Source organism: Suncus etruscus, chromosome 11 (genome assembly GCF_024139225.1).
Source record: "Suncus etruscus isolate mSunEtr1 chromosome 11, mSunEtr1.pri.cur, whole genome shotgun sequence".
Classification (NCBI taxonomy): Eukaryota; Metazoa; Chordata; class Mammalia; order Eulipotyphla; family Soricidae; genus Suncus; species Suncus etruscus.
The window spans coordinates 32,502,663-32,522,843 of record NC_064858.1 but is presented as its reverse complement, the minus strand read 5'-3'; the positions used below and the strand labels follow the sequence as shown (position 1 = coordinate 32,522,843).

The window sequence follows — 20,181 nt, the reverse complement described above, 5'->3', positions numbered from 1 at the left end:
TCCTTTAAATGGAACCAAAAGTGACCCCCAAGCACTGAACTGTGAGTAACCCCCAAGCACCAACAAGTGTGGTCCCTTAAAACAAATATATACATATTCGTATATAATATATACATATTATATGTAAGAGAGAGAGAGAGAGACCAACTGAGCAAATACTCATGTTAGTGTACTAGTGTAAGGTGATAAGAGTACAAGTTCAAGGTTGGTTAGCAGCAGAACACTTTTTAAAACAACAAGGGCAAAAAAGGACTTGCCAGATAGTCTCGGACCTGTCCTCTATCCAGAAAAAGTCGTTGGCTAAGAAGGTTAGGAGTAAGAATGAGGAGGCAAAAATACTTTCTCTATACCTTAGAAACAGCTTTGCGTGGTAGGAGTGGGGAAAAGATAAAGAAAATAGATACTGATGATTTTTTTTTTTGGTGTGGGGGCACACCTGGTGGTACTCAATAATAACTTCTGGCTCTGTGCTCAGAATCACTCCTAGTAGTACTCAGGGGACAATACAGAATGCTGGGAATTGAATCCAGGTCTCCTTGTAGAAGGCAAGGGCCTTACCTACTGTGTGTGTGTGTGTGTGTGTGTGTGTGTGTGTTTATTGCTCTAGCACTTAACTGATAAACATTGTGAGCAATTACTTGAAGAAACAAATAAGAAAATATATACTTTATATATGCTTCTTTTAATTTCCTAATTACCTTTGCAAAGAGTTATACAAATAAACACTCTTGAATCTCAGAAGTATTGATAGACAAGAAGCATTTACATCCTGTTTTAGAGATAAGCATGAAAATAGTTACAAGTTAAATCTGGGTGTAAACATGAGAATTACCTGTATAGTGTGTGTGTAAGGTGGATCAGCACGCCCTGGCCCAGATTCTGGAGCTCTCACAATATCCAGAATGTTGTTTGGCACAAATCCAGAGTCTCCACTGGCATTGCGCACTTTCCACCACTGCTTCCTATCATCAAGGATCTGTCATGATACATACAAATGAAGAAATTATTTCTGTACCAAAACTACTTTATGGAGGAGATTCCATTTTCTTTTTGTTTGTTTTTTTGGGACACACCCGGTGATGCTCAGGGGTTACTCCTGGCTATGCACTCAGAAATCACTTCTGGCTTGAGGAACCATATGGGATGCTGGGGGATCAAGCCATGGTCCTTACTGCTTGCGCCACCACTCCAGCCCCAGAGATTCCATTCTTATACCTAGCTCAATAGGATTATTTCACTCTAACAAATTGACTTAAAAAACAACACAGTCTCAGGAGGTATACTAAGAATTACAATTGCTAGTATGCAATGGGAATGGAGCCACCACCATGATTCTACTCAAAGGTCATACTAGTTCCCAGGAATACTTATTTATGTTATCTGAAGTCCTCATAACTATAGTTCCATAAATGGTAAAGTCTATCCCATGTTGGCTATGGATAGAAAAAGCCTGAGAGCCATTTTTCCCCTCTCACAAAACTATGTGAGCCTTCCTTATTATATAGTAATGAAGAGAAATAGATTCTTGTTAGAATCTAAAAGAATAGTTCCAGAGTCATATAAGGTAGATTATTTCTAGAGCCATTAGTTTCCTCAATGGCAGAAACCTGTGTGGTGAGCATAGATATAAGAATATATTTATCTCTCATGAAAATATTATGATGCTGCTACTTCTGCATTGACAATTGTCCTTGATTCTAAATAAATGAAGTCAAGAAGAAGCAAAGAGCAAAATAAACCAAGAAATCCAACCTTCCCCTCCCCACAAATTATCAAAGAAGAGATTAACCAGCTATCCTTCCGACACAGGTATAGGCACATAAAATTACTGTGTGCTTTACAATCTCTTGACTTTGAAGAAGGTTTGAAGAGGACAGTAATTGCACTTCATGCAGAATAAGTCAGGATGAAATTCCGTATCACCTCTAAAATATCATCCTTCTGAACCGAGAGTTCACTGCTGTTCCTCGCCGTGAACTCATACTTGGATTTGGCATACTTCTTGGGTTGTGTTTTGAGTGGCTCATAATTTCTATAAAAAAATAAGAAAGAAAAAGTATGTTCATTCTGCTAGCTATCCCCAAAGCTAAGGACAAAAGTAGAACATTAAAGCAAACCAATTCCTATGAGAAGACATCCTGACTTTTAGAGAGTATTTGGGTTTTATCATAGAACAGTAGAACTAAAAGAAGCACTAGGTTCTTACTATTAGAATGAATAAGCTATGGGGGAAAGTAGAAAAAGAAATGAAGATCAGACTAGATGTGTCACAGTACAGAGGTGTCAGGTCTGAAATACTTGGGTGATGATGAAGTACAGTTAACTTTGTGCATCAATACCATAAGCCTTAAGACATCTATAACCATGTTGTCCAAACTATAAAAAGTTATAGACAAATAATCTATAGAAAAAAGGGACTATCTGTGGTTAGGGCAAAATTAAGTTCATACTAATAATAAAACTGAGCCCTATTTTTCAAAATAAAATTTCCTTTAAAAAAATCAAATACTTGGGGTGATGCAAGCTGATCTAGGACAGACCACGGTTCGATCCTCCAGCGTCCATATGGTCCCCCAAGACAGGAGTGATTTCTGAGCACATAGCCAGGAGTAACCCCTGAGCGTCACTGGGTGTGGCCCAAAAAACAGCAAAAAACAAAAACAAAAACAAAAAAAAACCCAAAATCGAATACTTGTTTTAGCTGCTGAGTAACTATCAGTATATTTAACAATATAATTTAAAAATAATTTTATATATAAAACAATACAACCTGCTGTCTCAAGAATACACTAATAGTTTCTTCACTCTAGAATATCAGGATAAATCAGATGACTGATTTCTGGGACTTCCTAATATATACACCTCCTTCCTTCCTCATGAATTTCTATAAGAGAAATTGCTCTTGGTCCTTTTCCCCCTAGTATGTAGCAATGTGCGTCCTGTTATTAGAGATAATTCACTACCTTTTTGACACTCTAGGAAATGAGGTACAGGAGCCATGACAAAAAGATGACTTTGGAGGGAGTTTAAAAAAATTCGCTGTGTTTGCTATTTTGATTATCTATCTATCTATCTATCTATCTATCTATCTATCTATCTATCTATCTATCTATCTATCTATCTATCTATGTATCTATCTATCTATTTATTATTGGTTTGGGGGGCCACACCCAACAGCGTTCAGGGGTAACTCCTGGCTCTACACATAGAAATTACTCCTGACAGGCGCAGGAGAACATATGGGATGTTGCGAATCAAATCCAGGTCAGCTGCATACAAGACAAAATGCCTTACTCGCTGTGCTATCAATACAGGCCCTTATTATTTTTTATTTTAAAGGACAAAAAGAATTTGGTAAAATACCCATTATTATAGCATTTAAAGTAATTTTTACACTGGGCACCCACCCTGAATGTCATCTCTAGTTGATAGTACATGGTATTAAGATTTCTTAGAGGTGGTGTGTTTGTAATGAATGAGAGCACAAAGACTCCAAAAATTAGAGCTGTTTTGTTTATGTCATTTTCTGTTCTTGCATATTACTCTCTCCTATGGTCTGGCAAATAATCATCACTAATGACAGAGTGGAATGTGCAGTAACAAAGGCCAATAATCTTTGCATTGTACATCTGAATTAGGGTTACAGGGTTACCTCTGAGTTCTTCCCATTGCCATTCTCAGCAATAAGTGCACAAATGCACTTTAGAACTGACCATATTTATCCTTTTTTGTTCTCTCTACATTAAACTTCAGTGTCACACATCTATTATCTATCTATCTATCTATCTATCTATCTATCTATCTATCTATCTATCTATCTATCTATCTATCTACCTGTCTGTCTGTCTGTCTGTCTATCTATCTAATATGTTATTAGTAATCTATAATTGCTCCAATGACCAGTTGCTTAGATCTAGTATGGAGACCATATATGTGCCTTGGTTACTCATTTGGAATAGCAGGTCTACAGTGGATGCACAGCTGACAAGAATCTGGGAACCTCTCTAAAACATTAATATATATATACATATATATGGAAATTTTATTAAATTATCAGATCACTGAAAAATTGGCCAACAACCAGGAACATGACAATATGTATAGATATACTATTTCTAAAGAAAATTTCAAAATAAAACATAAACAAACTAAAAAAAAAAACAATAAGTGCTTTTGAACACATCAAATTTTATCCCTCAAAAGGTTAGTTGGTTTACCTAAAGACAGGGTCATTTCATGGAGGACAAAAGACACTTCATGTGGTATCTTCTGCATTTATTTTAATTATTTTGATCTAAAGAAAAGTTTTGTTTTGTTCAGTAAAAAAGAGAAATTGTTTCTTTTAAAACTAAAAGAAATGGGGCCAGAGAACTGGTACAGAGATTAATGTGCCCGCCTTGCTTGTGGCTGAACCTGGTTGGATGCCCAGCACCATATGATGCCCTGATGGCCCCTGAGCACTGCCAGAGTGGCTCATATAAATTCTGTCATTGCAGGGTCCTAAAAGCTGCACATTTATAGACTTTTATATGGAACCTCCAGACTGGCTGGCTGGGAAATGTAGGGAAGAGCCTTCTGAGCAACACTGGGGAGATCCCTCCACAAAACACACAAATAAAATTAAAAGAAATAAAAGCATCTTTAGAGACCATATGGAAAAAATTAGTCTCCAAAAAGTTCTTTATTTTCTTTCTTTTTAAAACTCTTTCTTCTTATTCACAGATTTTTGTCACAGCATCTATTTGAAAAGAAAAAAAATAGGTGGGAGGCAAAGTCATCCAAAGGCATTTGCTCTAAGTTAGCATTGGAGACTAGAGGCCCAGACATCTTTTGTTCATCTTTTGCCAGTTCTCTCAGAGAATAATGCAACCTGATCAAATAGTGAGTAGATGGAAAGTTTAAAGATGCAGTCAACTGGAGCATTTGAAGCAGCAGCCAACAACAATGCAAACACTAGTGCCTTTATTTGCACACTAAATAAGAGCTTGTTATCAACAGCCCATGAATGTTACCTGTCTGTATGGCGATTAGGTGTTGGTTTAAAAGCAACAGCGGCATCTCCTTGGTCTAGGTGAGACCCTCTTGGGTAAATATTATTGAACGCATACCCATCAGCTGGAGGATACTCTGATGTACTGGGGTGCTGAAAGAGAGAGTAAGAAAGATGAATAAATCACCAATATGAATGGAACGAACACTGGCTTCCGTCTGCTCGAATGCTCCACTGCATTATGACCAATTTAATGTAATTTAGCATAATGATCAAAAGCTGATGAATGGAGAAGATATATTTTTATGAAAGTCCTATTTATAATAAAAATAACCAAATAGTACAAAAGCTTAATGAAAATTCTGAAAATAACTGAGTATAGAAGAAGCTCTTTCCTCAAGAATATCAGCAAAGGCAATTCAGGTACAAGTCAGACTAGAAGAGATTGTGTAAAGTAAGTTTGGTTTCAAAATAACAGCAATAAAGCCCTTAACTTTGGTTGTCTCTGTAGAAGAAACTACTACATAAACTCTAGCAAAGTAATGGTGGTCTAATGGTCACATGAAAACCATCAGCTAACCCAATGCATTAAAATTATACCACCCTCTAAATTTTCTTATGTTTGAAATGTGCAGACAATATTTTTCATTTCTAAAAGTGACAACACTTTAGATTTATCAGATTTATTCTTCAGGGAAACAATGATCTTGATGGTCAAAAGTCTAGGAAAGATGATGCTGGAGTCACTTCTTTTTGTTGTTAACAAGACTCAGACTTGGACCTAACAAATGGTTTTCTGAGGTCTCTGGTCCCACCAAGCACCAGGTTTTAAAGCAAATGGGAAAACAAAACACAAATGGCAACATTAATTTAAAGACTGTGAACAGTTTTCTTATGTAACTCTCTGATCTGGGCTTAGAATCAAGAAAAAGACCTAAGTAACACCAGATGTGAAAATAATACATTAATAAATAAATAAATAACCTACCACCTCATCCATAGTTAGAATGACTGTTATCAAGAAAACAAAACATGACAAGTATTGGTAAGGAGGTAGAAACAAGGAATCCATATATATTGGGGAACATACATGGTTACTGTGGAACACAATAGGAGCTTTCTCAAAAACAAATAGAAATAAGGTTCAGGAGGAAATTACAGTGGGTAGAACACTTGTCTGGCATGTGGCCAACTGAGGTTCCATCCCCCACATTCCAAGTGGTCTCCTTATCACCACCAAGAGTGTTACCTGAGTGTAGAGCCCATTAAACCCTGAGCACCCTCAGCTGTAGAATCCCCCAAAATAGGATTACTTTGTTCCAATAAGGGGGGGTGTACTATCAAGGGATGTAAAATTAAGGTTTCAAAGAGATAATTCTTGGCAGCACTACTCATAAAAGTCAAGATATCCCAAGTATCTCAACACAGGGTGTGTTTTACATATATATATATATATATATATATATATATATATATATATATATATGTGTGTGTGTGTGTATGTATATATATATGTATGTATATGTATATATATATATATATATATATACACCCCACACATATACTATAGGCACATTAGGTTTCCATAAGAAGGAAATTCTGTCATTATTTTGTTACATGAGGGTATTGTTCTAAGTGAAATACACCAGATTCAGAAGACACTATATGAAAACACTTACTGTCTCAAAAAATTGAGAGGAGACACACACACACACACACACACACATACACACACACACACACACACAGGGGAAATGTCTCCAGAGGCACGGAGGGTGGAAAACTGGGCGGTGAGAAATGTGCATTGGACTAGTGAAGGGATAGCTGTTGGAAATTGTATGAGTGAGTTTCAATCATGAACACTCTGCAGAAAAAAACAAAAACACAACTCAACTGCATTATGAACAATCTTGTAACCACAGTGTGTTTAAATAAAAAAAAATTAAATGCACATAAAGAAGAGTAGGAAAGAAGTTGCTAAGATAGGAAAAAGTGTTTTTTAAAAAAAAAGTACAAACTTTTAGCTCTAAAAGGACAATGTAAATTGTCTTATCCTTTGTGCCAAATTTCTTTTAAAAGTTAAAGGAGTGTCAGAGAATTATAGCAGGAGCTATGGTGCTTGCTTTGCATCTTGAGCACAGAGCCCTGAATACCAGCATATATGGCCCCCAAAACAAAACAAGAAGTTAAATGAGGTGATGGATGTATTCATGTTAATGTAACTGGAAATCCTTTGATAATATATACATATACCTAATCACTAGACACAATTTTAAATACCTAACACTTTTGTTATTTGTTAATTCAATTTATCATTCATGTTAATGTAACTGGAAATCCTTTGATAATATATACATATACCTAATCACTAGACACAATTTTAGATACCTAACACTTTTGTTATTTGTTAATTCAATTTATCATTTCCCTTGAAGAGAGCAGAATACTTATTAGCTAATTTTTATTTATGGCTTTGTAAAGGGCATTGCAGGAAATTCTATCACATCTTTGTCTAGTTCTGATCAGAACAGTATGAAATGTCTGGGTCCTGAAAATGAGTGAGAAGTCCACAGGAAGAAGAGAAATAATGACAATGACTCAATGCACAGACATCACACAAGTTTGCTTTGGGCAGCTGCTGGGTCAGATGAAGTGAAGAAGCTAGGACCTGTCACCATTTTTTACTACATTACATTATCAGGGCCTCTCAACTTAGCCAGAACCACTAAAAACTACATTAGAATCCTATTCTGAGTGTGTTTCTTGACTTGCAATAAAGTATAATCACCTCCCATTTCTAGAGATGACTGCTATTTTTTCTTTTTTTTTTATTAATAATCTTTATTTTGACCAAAGTGGATTAAAAATTATTCACAGTAGTATTTTAGGTACATAGTAACATTGAATCAGGGGCATTTCCATCACCATGTTGCCCTCCCTCCAACCCTGTTCCCAGCATGCATTTTTATGCAGTTTTAAATCATTATTACTTGTTTTCTTTTGCAATGGAAAATTGGGGTGGAGGGGGCAGGTCATATCCTGTGATGTTCAGGAGTTACTCCTTGCTCTCTGCTCAGTGATAACTCCTGGTGGGACTCAAAATTCCATATGGGATGCCAGGTATCAAATTTGTGTTTGCTACATGCAAGGCAAGTAACCTACCTGCTGTACTATTGCTTTGACCCTGTACAACAACATTTTAGGACAAACTCCTCTTAAACTGCTAGTAGTTGAAAGTTTTTTTTTTTTGTTCCATTTTTTTCAAATATTTAAAGAAATATTTAAGCCACATATGGAAAAAGCTTACAACAGACAAATAACTCCTTGAAAAGCATTCCCAATAATTCTTTTGAAATGACTTATTCAGTACAAGCAGACAAATTTTGTGATGGGATGTATATTGCTCCTTAAATACACAAATCAATTTAAAGAACTCACAAATGTGAAATTTTTGAGTTATATATTTTAAAATAAACATAATTTTTCTTATTTGCTATATGAAGATTATAAGCTAGACATTTTCTGTGATCTTTAAATCGCTGTAACTATAGCAACAGCAAGAAAATAATAATTTCATATTTGATAACATTTCCTCTCTTTTTAAAAACTGCCCTTTATAAAGAAAGATAATTCAGTGATAAGGTCTGAACTAACGAATATATATAGGATCTGATATGGGTGAGGCTCTGGCCACTTTCGTTACCACTCATTTAAAGGCAAGTACAGCGATGGACTCTACCTCTATTCCTTACATACAAAGAGAACAATCACACTAGAAAACAATTTCAAAGCAGTAGGTGTGTTTGTTTCTTTTTGAAGTCTCAAAATTTAATCAATCACCTATAATATTATGCTAATTGTTGCAGGGTACCCTGTTAAGGAATATCATTTGTATCAATATTCTTATTCAGTCATTATTTCTATCATGCCTTCAAAGCAGATGGGTCACATTATGAATAGCCACAGAGAAAGCAGAAATCTAAAGAGTTAAGTAGAAAATAAACAGAGCGTCAAGGGGTCACTTCCTGTGTCTTCTTCATAGTCAGATCTTACTCATCTAATTCCTTGATTCTCATTATCCTATTGAGTCCCATTTAGCTTTAAGCAATATTCAGTTTTCTGAATATTGACTCACAGAGAGTAACTTACATACCTAACTTGTAATTTCTCCATATGCAACCCAAATAGGAAAGTTTCTCTAATGCTTTACAATTACTTTTTTTTTTTGTTTTTGTTTTTTCTGGAGGGCCACACCCTGTGATGCTCAGGGGTTACTCCTGGCTATGCACTCAGAAATCGCTCCTGGCTCAAGGGGTCGCTGAGGATCGAACCAAGTTCCGTCCAGGATGGCCGCATGCAAGGCAAACACCCCACTGCTGCGCTATCACACTGGCCACTGCTTTACAATTATTTAAAAGATGAAAAGGCTTCACCTGAGATCTTCATGGTGAAATCTTGTCCTACATGATCACTTGTTGACAAGGGTCCTAAAGAAACTTTGGGCTTCTAGCCAGGTTGATAAAGTATTTATGGGTTTAGAATGAGACCAAAATAAAAAACTGTAGAGGGATAGGGAGCATTCAGAAATGAGTAGCTTAATGCATAGGCTTAGAAGACCTTGGTCATGAAACAAGTCTGGAAACTGATAATATCAGAGGCCAAGCAGCCATAGGCAGTTCGCTAATTGCAGGAGAAACTCTACTCAAAAAAGTCAGGATAAGCAGGATTCAGAGAGCACCAGATGAGACAAAAGCGAAGTTGTAAGAGATGATGCAGCTGGGACAACAGCAACTGTCACAAGGACAGAGGTGAGAAAGAAGGTAATTCAGGAAGATGAATTACTCATTCCATCAAAAGTGACATTAAAACACTACCTCTGTGGATAATCTTTTTGTTTCTTGTTTGCGTTGGTGTTCTGCCACGTTTGCTACAGATTCAGACAAGTGATAAAGATCCTGTCCCACTGGTACACCAACGAAATTCAGCATTGGAGGCTCCCAACCATTTCGGAACCTTGGGACATAGGGTGGGATAAACTGTTCTTTAGGCCACTCTGCTCTGTAGAAGATCAGTAAGACAGACAAACATAAAGTTAGAAAGATATCCAGGTTCAAAATTACCTTCGGTAAGGCTAGTTACTGATATAAACAGAAAAATAAATGCCCATTGATTTGTTCTTTTCCCAGCCAAAAAAGGAAGTAAGCATGTTTATATTAGTATTTGATACCACTGAACTGAAAAAAGATTGCAATCTATTTCTTATTGCTTCACTTGTCAAGTAGTCCAACTTTTGTTTTGTATGTTTTGTTTTTTGTTTTTTGTTTTTTGAGGGCCACATGGTGGTGTGCAGGGCTTACTCCTAGCTCTGCCTCAGGGATCACTCCTGGCAATGCTCAGGGGACCTTATAGGATGTTGAGGATTAAACCCAGGTCAGCTTTGTCAAGGCAAATGTCCTATACTGTACTATCACTCAGTGATAGGGATCACTCAATTTTTAAACACAGGTACACATTTTTATAAAAAATTTTAAGAAAAAAATATAAAGCTGAAAAGGATGAAATGTTTAGATTTCTCTGGCATCAGAATTAGTTTCAAACTCTTAGTTTTCTCTTTACTCCTTTCCTTTTATTGTAAACCTCTTTAGTTTTATGTGTACCTTCCAAAAGAAGAAAAGTACAGTATAGCATGCTGCTTGGGTTTATGACTTCTTCAACTTTTGAGTTCTCTAAAGTAAAACATTATAAATTGAAAGTATCGACTAGGTTTTATCAGTAAAATCAAGGTTGGATAAATCTGTAAGCATAATCATTGCCCATTCATTATTTAATGACTCTGAGTTAGACTTTCCTAGAAACTCTAATCATCCCTGAACTGTAAAAATAACTAGAAAATTATAGCTTCATCTCTGCTATCCTATATTATTTTATCTTTCATCATGTAATTTAATTTTTTTCAAGTGATATTTCCAATCTGATTAAATGAGTCAGTACATCAAGATCATTATACACCTTTGTGACTGTATCTTCATGTGCTTTAAATTTTTTCATTTCAAGGTTGGACACTAAAGAAATGTAAAATTCTATTTTGTACTTTAAGATATGATATATTTAGTAATTTTCATCAAAAGAATTTAAAAAATTCCAGAGCCCCCCTAGACTTATCTGAAAAGCATTCCCTTATAACCTAACAAATTTTATGAGTAGATTTATAAAAGGGTTTTATATTAGAGTACATAAATGATATAATAATTTTAAATAATATTTTCAATATTACAATGATAATACAATGATTTACAATGATAGTGCTTTTAAAGAAATTTGTTAGGTCAAACAACATTTTAACCATTTCCCAACACAGGCAGTTGCCAAAATTCAAAATTTAAGTAGCAATATTTTATGTATTTTAGAAAGAAAAATATGAATTGGTATATTAATTTTAGGCTAGTATATTCAAGTACATTTTAAAAGACATAAGCTTCTAAGTAATCATACTAAATTATTCTCAGTGAGAAAAATTAAAAATATCTTGAGACAGAAAACCAAAATTACTTTTTCATATATTGAGAATGGAGAAGTAGTCTTGTAGCTTTGCCTAATCAGCAAATTCTAACACAGTACTGTTTATATAGAGAAATGTTAATGGTTTGTCTGGTATCTCACTTTAGAAATATGATACAGTTCTTGCAATGACCCATTTTTGCTTCTCTTCTCACTACCTTGCCCTTGACCCAAAGAATGGTGATTATAAAGAAGTTTGTTCTCTAGCATCATCAGTTAATAAAATTTCCCTGTCTCAAACTACTCTTGTCCCTGTTCTTGCCAGACTCAACTTTCCAGCTGCCCTTTCTAAAATGCACAAGGGATTCTGCCACACTCCTAGGCACAAAGGTGCTATTCTCACTAACTTACAGAACGATGCTCGACATGCCACTGATCCATCATCATTTAGTGCAGGTCATTTCTGAATGTCTCACTTACTGCATTTTTTCTATCTTCTTTCCACAACTACCCATTTCTGCTTCATGCATTCACTTGTTCTTCTCCCTCTTCTAGGAAAACCCTTTCTCTGCCCACTATTAGTGGAAATACTTCTCATCTTACTGGCAAGTAACATGGAAAAACAATTATGAACATGGAACTGAGAGTTGAAATGTTTGGATTCAAATCTCAGTTCTTTCATTTACAACCTGTATGATTCCAAGCCAATGACTTAACTGCTCTTTGCCTCAGTTTCCACATTTACAAAGCAGGCTGCTTTGTACAATGACTGCTTCTATAACTATAAAAAGCATGGGAGAGGTCCTTGTAATACTATGCATGCACAGCATTTTGTTTGGGTCAGTTCTAATATTTATCATGCTTTATATTTATTTTACTACTTTAGTTTTCTTACTAGATATGTACCTTTATAAATGTTGAGAATTTTCCATAAATATCTAGTACTTCATACGTAGATTAAATAAATGTCTCATTAGATTCATTTATTTGTAATAAACAAAGAACAGTACTTTCAGTATAAAGGTGTTAAATGCTGGAGTGATACATGTTTACCTGACTTTCAGCCATGTTTCTCCCAATGACATCCATAGCTGTCTCTCATCAGCATTGACAGTGTAGTTTAAGAAATCAATTGTGTCCTTAGTGAAGAGGGGGCTGAGTACTGAACTGGCTAGTTCAGGTCCTCCTGTGGCCTGGACCACCTAAAATGACAACAAACCATTCTGTAACCACAAAATAATGATTAATTCTATATCTCAAAATGTGGAAATGAAAGTTTACACACAAAGCAAGCACCATTTATTTATTCAAATTAAGTTTTGATACCCAATGCACTACTGAATGAAAACCAACTTATTTATCCAGCTCACTAGTGTTTAGTAATATACAAAAATGTTCATAAAGGGCCGGAGAGATAGCATGGAGATAAGGTGTTTGCCTTGCATACAGAAGAACGGTGGTTCGAATCCCGGCATCCCATGTGGTCCCCCGAGCCTGCCAGGAGCGATTTCTGAGCATAGAGCCAGGAGTAACCCCTGAGTGCTGCCGGGTGTGACCCCCCAAAAAAAACAAAAAAACAAAACAAACCTGAAAAAAATAGGTTCATAAGTTTTAAAACTTTCAGATCTGCTGTATACTAGCTATATATGAGAATATTTTCCCTGGAAGATACTAAAGTTTATCCAGGTGGCTTAATTACACTACTTTTTTTTTTTTTGACTATTTATTTGTTTTTGGGCCACACTCAGTGGTGCTCAGGATTACTCTTGGCTATGTACTCAGGAGTTACTCTTGACAGGCTCTGGAAAGCCATATGAAATGCTTGGGTCACCTATGCACAAGGTAAACACTGCCCATTACACTATCTCTATGGCCCCTAACCACACCGCTTAAAAAAAAAAAAGAAATAAAATATATGCTTCTCTATGGGAAAAATCTGTTATGTTAAACTTAAAAATATGATATGAATATTATAGAAACAAGGCTTATGTTAATAGCCTATAACAATGCCTATAAATATGTATGAAAACAAAAAAAAAACGAGAGAATGGTGAATCAAGAATAAGAACTGGTACCCCGAATCTATGGTAGCTCCCCGGAATTTAACTCTACGAACTGCCATGATTTAAAATGGATCACGTAATGAGAAGCAAAGAACAAATTATCAGGTGCAACTCTCTGATAAACAAAATGATAGGTGAATGCTGAAAATGGCCCCAAACTTCCTTCTCAGAGGCTATTTCCTGGCTAAACAATGCTGCTTATCTCTAAGAGTAGAAACCAGAACTTTTTTATAAAAACTTTACCTTCTCAGAGATATAGCACAGGAAAGATAGATATTAATTTTTGAATGACTCTAGACTGAGTTATTTCTTTCTGGTCATCCAGCTTGCACAGTAGTTTTACTGCTCAGAACTTACTCTTCTGGGAAGTTTTTCTGAACCTGGTCCTATAACTCTCAGGCATATTCATTTCCTCAAAACAATTTAGTTAATTTAGTATGACTTTATGAATTTTTGTTACATTGCAACATACTGGATCAAAATTCATGTGATTTCAGATCCAGATTCTCTTGACTTTTCATAATAGAAGACACACATTTGAGAAATGACTGGTGAGTCTTTCTTTTTCTCTTCCTCCCTCCCTCCTTCCCTCCCTCCCTCCCTCTTCTTCCCCCACTCCCTCCCCTTCTTTCTCCCTCTCTCCCTCCCTCCCTCCCTCCCTCCCTCCCTTCCCTCCCTCCCTCTTCCCTCACTCCCTCCCCTTCTTTCTACCTCTTTCCCTCTCTCCCTCCTTCCCTCCCTCTCTCCCTCCCTTCTTTCATCACCAGCCTTGGTGCCTGGGGTTACTCCTGGCTCTGCAATCAGGGATTACTCTTGGTGGACTCAGAGAACCATATAGGATACTGGTGACTGAATCAGAATTAGACACATGAAAGGCAAGTGTCCTACTCCCTGTCCTATCTCTCCAGTTCAAGGAAAAATCTTAAAACAAAATTAAACAAAATTCCCGTCTGCTAGGCACACTGATTTTTATTTCTCTATTTCACTTCCAAGCCCTATAAGCACTTTCACTGAATAGAGATGACTAAGAAAAAAAGTAAGAGCGTGAAGTAGAGAAGCAGAGGAATAATAAAATCCCTAGTTAATGGAGAGGAGCAGGATGTAGTGAAGAATGATAATAAGAAGTGATGAGTGATGGGCCATAGTTCTCTCAAGAATATGAGTAGGCTCTTGTGCCGTGTTGTAAGGTGACACTCACTGAGTCTAGACACCAATTTTTCTGATAGTATGCCCTAAAAATATTCCTTCCCATCTCTTGTATCCAATAAAAATACCTGGGGCTCTATGGGTAGAACAGAAGTGAGTGACAGCAGTAGCACGCTCTGTCATGTCTGGATATCTATTTTGATCTGTGAAGAGTGTGGAATGAATGGGAGGAGATGACAGAACTAATTCCTAAATAACATTTCTTAAGATTCAAAACTAAGTAAGATGTATTTAGGATGTCAAAGAACCACCAACATAATTTTGTTAATGAGCTGGTATCAACTTGATTTTTTTGGAGAAATTTTTATTTTTATTTTTACCAGAATGGATTAAGAATCTTTCACTTTGCTTGGCCTTACTATTATTATGTTTAGAGGAGTATAGAAAGCAAGAATTATTCAATAATAAATAGACAAGTAGAAATTTGATATACTTTACATAGCAACACCAGGCAGAAGCATTCCTAAATTATTAATTTAGTCTTGGATTTCCACTTTCTAATTTTTTTAAATTTTTTTCTGTGGGAGCAGGAACCCCTAAACAAAGGGTGGGGGGTATAGTGGTACTCCAAGTCAGCCAGGTGTTATGTACCCTGGCTAGACATTTTAAAACTCCAGTCCAGTGATGTGTGCTGCTTAGGACCAGTGGTGCTCAAAGACTTCACGAGTGAAATGAAATCATTTCACTTGGCAGTGCCATAGGCCACATAGCACCGGGGATTAAACCAGGGCAATAGTGTCCCTGAATTATGAACCATCTCTCCAAGCCTCCTAATTTTCTAGTTCCCAACTCTAATATTCATACTGATAACATTTCTTACTTCTTTACATTTGTAGAAAATTCATTTCATGCTCTATTTCAGAACTTATTGAACTACAGGGGAAAGAAGGATGAGACTAACTCATTTCCCTTTCTGTCATTTGGATCATCTCTCTTGCCTTTACTTTTTGATCTATAAATAAGGCTGAATTCAATACATTTTTGGGGTGTGTGGGGTCACACTCATTGGTCCACATAGCTTATTCCTGGCTCTGAGCTCAGGGGTCAAACCTGGCAGGCTCAGAGGACCATGAGGGTTCCCAGGGATTGAACTCATGTTAACCACAAGCAAGATAAGCACACTACCCACTGTAGTATTGCTCTGGACCCAAGATCCATTTTTGATAAGCATGAAGAATTTAATAATGGTAATAACCTTATATGCTAACTCAAAGTTAGTGAAATTTATCTGCTTCATAGAGTTATCATTCCTAATAATAAGAGAAATAGTGATACAGAAATTATCACAATTCTCTTTTTTGTGTGTGTGGTATCTGTCTGCTTTGGGTATCAAGGTGAAGTTAGCTTCATAGAAACTCTTTGAGATGTTTGTTTCTTCAATTTCCTGGAAGAGCCTAAATAGGATTGGCAGTAGGTCTTCTATAAAGGTTGAAAAAATTTACTATTTAATTCATCTGAGCCTGAGCCTTTATTTTTGGAAAGCCTTTTGATTACCATTTCAATTTCCTCAATAGTGATAAGTCTGTTCAGGTATTCCAGATCATCTTAGTTCAACCTTGGGAAATTAGAGGAGTCCAAGAATTCATCCATTTCTTCTAGGTTCTCTCATTTTGTAGCAAAAAGATTCTCGAAGTAATCTCTCACTACCCTTTGCATTTCTGTAGTATCTGCTGTGACATCCCCTCTTTCATTTCTGATTCAGTTTATCAGGTTCTCTTGTTCTCTTTATTTGTGAATCTTGCAATGGTTTATTGATATTTTTGTTTTGCTTTGTTTTCAAAGAACCAACTCTCACTTTCATTGATCGCTTGAATTGGCTTTGAGATTTCCAGTTCATTAATTTTATGTGCTAAATTATATTAATTCTTCATTAATTTTTATGTGCTAAATTTTATTAATTTCTTCCCCTTGCCTGCTTTCAGCTCATTATCCAATTTCTAACCCTGTGCTATTATTTATTTAGGCTCTTTCTTCCATTCTGATGAATAGTTTTGGAACTACAAATTTTCTTCTTAATGTGATTTTTACTGTGCTCCTCAAATTCTGATGATTTGTGTCCTCATTCTCATTTGTTTCTAGGTATCTTTTGATTTCCTCTGATCCCCGGTTTTTCAGTAGTGAGCTGTTTAATGTCCAGATGTTAAAATTATTTCCCCATTTCTGTTTGTACTTCAATTCTATTTAAGTGGTCTGTGAAGCTAGCTGGTACAATTTCAATCAATCCCCTTTCTAATCCCCTCTCTTTATTTCTTCCTTCAAAGGCAGTATATTCTTGTTGAATTTTAGCCTCCCTAATCTATCAGTTGGTGAAAGAGCAATGTTGATGTCTCCAACTACTATTGTGTTGCTAATGATGTTTTTATTCAATTCTAGTAGCAGTTGTTTTAAGTATTTTGCTGACCTCTCTTTGAGAGCATATATGTTTGGGAGTGAGATTTCTTCCTGATGTACATATACCTTGATTATTAAGAAATGACCTGTTCTGTCTCATAACCTTTCAAGCCTAAAGTCTAAGTTGTCTGATAATATTATGGTGATCCACCTTTTCTCCCTCCTTTAGTGACCTCTTGTGCCCTGCCAGCACCCCAGCCTTTACAAGGGAGTTGTTTGCTTGAAGGATTGTCTTTCAACCTTTGATTTTGAGTCTGTGTTTGTTCTGACTATTAAAATGTGTTTCTTGCAGGCAGAAGAATGTTGGATTCCATTTTCTGATCCATTTTGATACTGTCTTGAAAGTGGTACCTTTAGTCCATTTATGTTGAAAGAGATTATTATCACAGTATTATGTGACATCTTTTTTTTATAAGTTTGGTGTGTTTGTGGCCTTTGTCTTGCTTTAGAGTAGCCTCTTCAGTTCTTATATTAAAGTTGGTTTTGTGTCTGTAAAGTTCCTGAGCTGTTATTTATCCATGAAGTTGTGTATCTTTTCTTTAAACCTGAATGAGAGTATGGTTCGGTAAAGTATTTCTGGCAGGGCATTTAGTTCTTGGAGTTTTTTTTTTTTTTTTTTTAACTATCTTCCAATAGTGTCTTCAGGCTTGAAGAGTTGCTTGTGATAAAATGGATGTAAATCTTAAGGATACTCTTTAAGATACATACTCCTATGTATGTAATTTCCTTTTTGCTACTTTAAGTATTCTATCTCTATTTAGGATTCATCCTTGTGAAGAAAATATACCTTGGGTTGTTTTAATCTGGGTCTCTTTCAGCTGGTACTCTTTGGGTATCCAGGATGTGAGTGTGTGCACTCTTAAACTCTCAGCAATGATGCCTTTAACTGTAGCTTCTTCACAAGGGTTTTCTTCTTGGCTCTCTGAAGCCCAATAATTTTTACGTAATTTCTGTTAAATATATCCGAAAGTTTTATTTTTGTCTATTTATTTATTTTGAGGATTTTCTTTACACTTCTGTTAATTTATTGTAAGACTCTTCGATTTTTGACTCTTTTCTGGAGATGTTATACAGCTTATCTTCACTGATTCTGTCCTCAGCAGTGTTTCTCTGGTGGTGAAGCCTTCTTGTAAGATTTTATTTTGAGTACCAAGTTTTTCACTCATTTCTGTTTGAAGTTTTCTCATTTGTACTCTCATATCCTCTTGACTCTTATTGGCTATCTGTTCCTTTGTTTCTTGAAGTTCCTTCCTGAACACACTCAACTTTCCGTTCTAAAGTCCTAATCAGAGATTCTATGTAATTGGCCGACATTAGTTGAGTCTTCAGCATTATCATCTCCATTAAAGGGTGGTGGGATTCTACATTGCTTTCCCATTGTGACTTTTGTATTGGTGGTGTTTTTTATGTGTTGTTGTATGGCTCATTAGCCAGAAGAAATGCAGGGCTGTCTACCTGTGGTGGCTGGAAGATAACTCCCCTGTCCTGATGCTTCATTTTTCTTCTGCATACACTGACTTGAGGTGAAAATGTCTCTGCAGAGTCAGAAAGAGGACCCCACTGCCAGTCTGACCATTGTCTCAGTTTCTTGGGACTGTGTTCTATCTATCATCATGCTTTTCTCCCAACCCAGGACTTTTCTCTGTATCCTCTTAAATACTATTTCTGTTCAAGCTGACTTATAGGGAAAGATGGTTATGCATACTGTCAGATTGGAAAAAAATAATGAGTATGCTATTTGCAAATACAAAAACCAGAGAATATGAAGTCTGTTACTGTTGACAATTTCATTAAATGTTTAAGGAAAGAACATATTTGGATATCGAAAATCTAGATAATGAAGACTATATCTTGGATTGTGGCATATGACACCTGTGGTGTATGTAACATTTTGCTGGATGAACTCAGAGAAACATCTAGTTCCTTCAGAATCAGAACTGTTCCCAACCCCTTCAGAAACAGAATTTTTCCCAACATGTCATTCTGTGTCATGCTGTCCCAACATGTCACAAATCATATTCATATAAAAACACATAGGTATGAGGGAAATGGTATGATGTATAAGTTACATAATGTATGGTACAAGTGAGAATGAACAGACTGCTAATGGTTCCTAATGTTCAGGTCTCTTCCAACTTAGACCCTGTATTAATTTTCAATCTATAACTGTTCAGTAAGACGAATAGTACACTCCTTTGGTTTTTGATATGATCATGAGAAAACTTAGGTCAAATATATAATGGCAGATAGGAACCAAATTCAGTCACTTCCTGTTCCTGTTAGACTTACTTTGCCTTTGTAGAGCTGTTACAAAGAGCCATAGACCTGGAGCTAAATCAACCCCTACAACTGAGCTAATTATTCAGGTGTTCTAGCTTTTCTTTTGGAAACATTTTCTTATGTGTCTTCCAGATACCTACAAGTTTCTCCTTTTCCTTTTCTTGGTCCCATTCCTTCCTCATTCCTTATTCTTATCAAATGTCTATGTTGGTTCCTCACATTTACTTCCCAATGAAATTTCTGAGGACTCAATCACCCCTTGCTCCTCTTCATTTATAATCTTCTTTAGTTGATATTATCCAATTTTATTATTTTAAATGCCTCCTACATGCATAGGAACCTCTAATTTATATTTATAGATCTAGTTTTTCTATATAAACCTCAAATCTTATAAACTACTAATTTAAAATTTTCCATCTGCATATAACTCAATTATGACATAGCTAAAACTTAACTCCTTATTTTTCTCCAATATCCATTTTATCATGTCTTTCCCATCACAGAGCCCAACATTTTGGACTTAAGCATAAAAGATAATAAAAATTTGGCTCTCATACATCCAATTTATTAGCACACTCAGTAACCTTTGGTCTTAACCAGAATCAACTCCTTACCACCTACAACGCCTCCTGATCTAAACATGAACAATCTACCATCTGGATCACTTTAATGTTTATTTTAATGTCTCTTTCTCCCCTTACTGTGAATTATAAACAAGATAGCCAAAGCAATTGTTTTCTTCTTAAAATTCCC

The 20,181-nt window shown here is 35.9% G+C and overlaps 1 protein-coding gene across 3 annotated transcripts in view; it reads right to left on the bottom strand.

The window, feature by feature from the left end:
* Window positions 1-20,181, bottom strand: part of EPS8 (epidermal growth factor receptor pathway substrate 8) — a 147,039-nt gene that overhangs the window by 24,809 nt on the left and 102,049 nt on the right. For all 3 annotated transcript variants that reach the window (XM_049783697.1, XM_049783695.1, XM_049783696.1), the window contains 5 exons: window positions 12,542-12,690; window positions 9,865-10,048; window positions 5,013-5,143; window positions 1,924-2,032; window positions 833-976 (listed from right to left, as the gene is read on the bottom strand). In XM_049783697.1, the coding sequence (XP_049639654.1) occupies window positions 833-976; window positions 1,924-2,032; window positions 5,013-5,143; window positions 9,865-10,048; window positions 12,542-12,690 (717 nt within the window). The remainder of the gene's footprint in view (window positions 1-832; window positions 977-1,923; window positions 2,033-5,012; window positions 5,144-9,864; window positions 10,049-12,541; window positions 12,691-20,181) is intronic.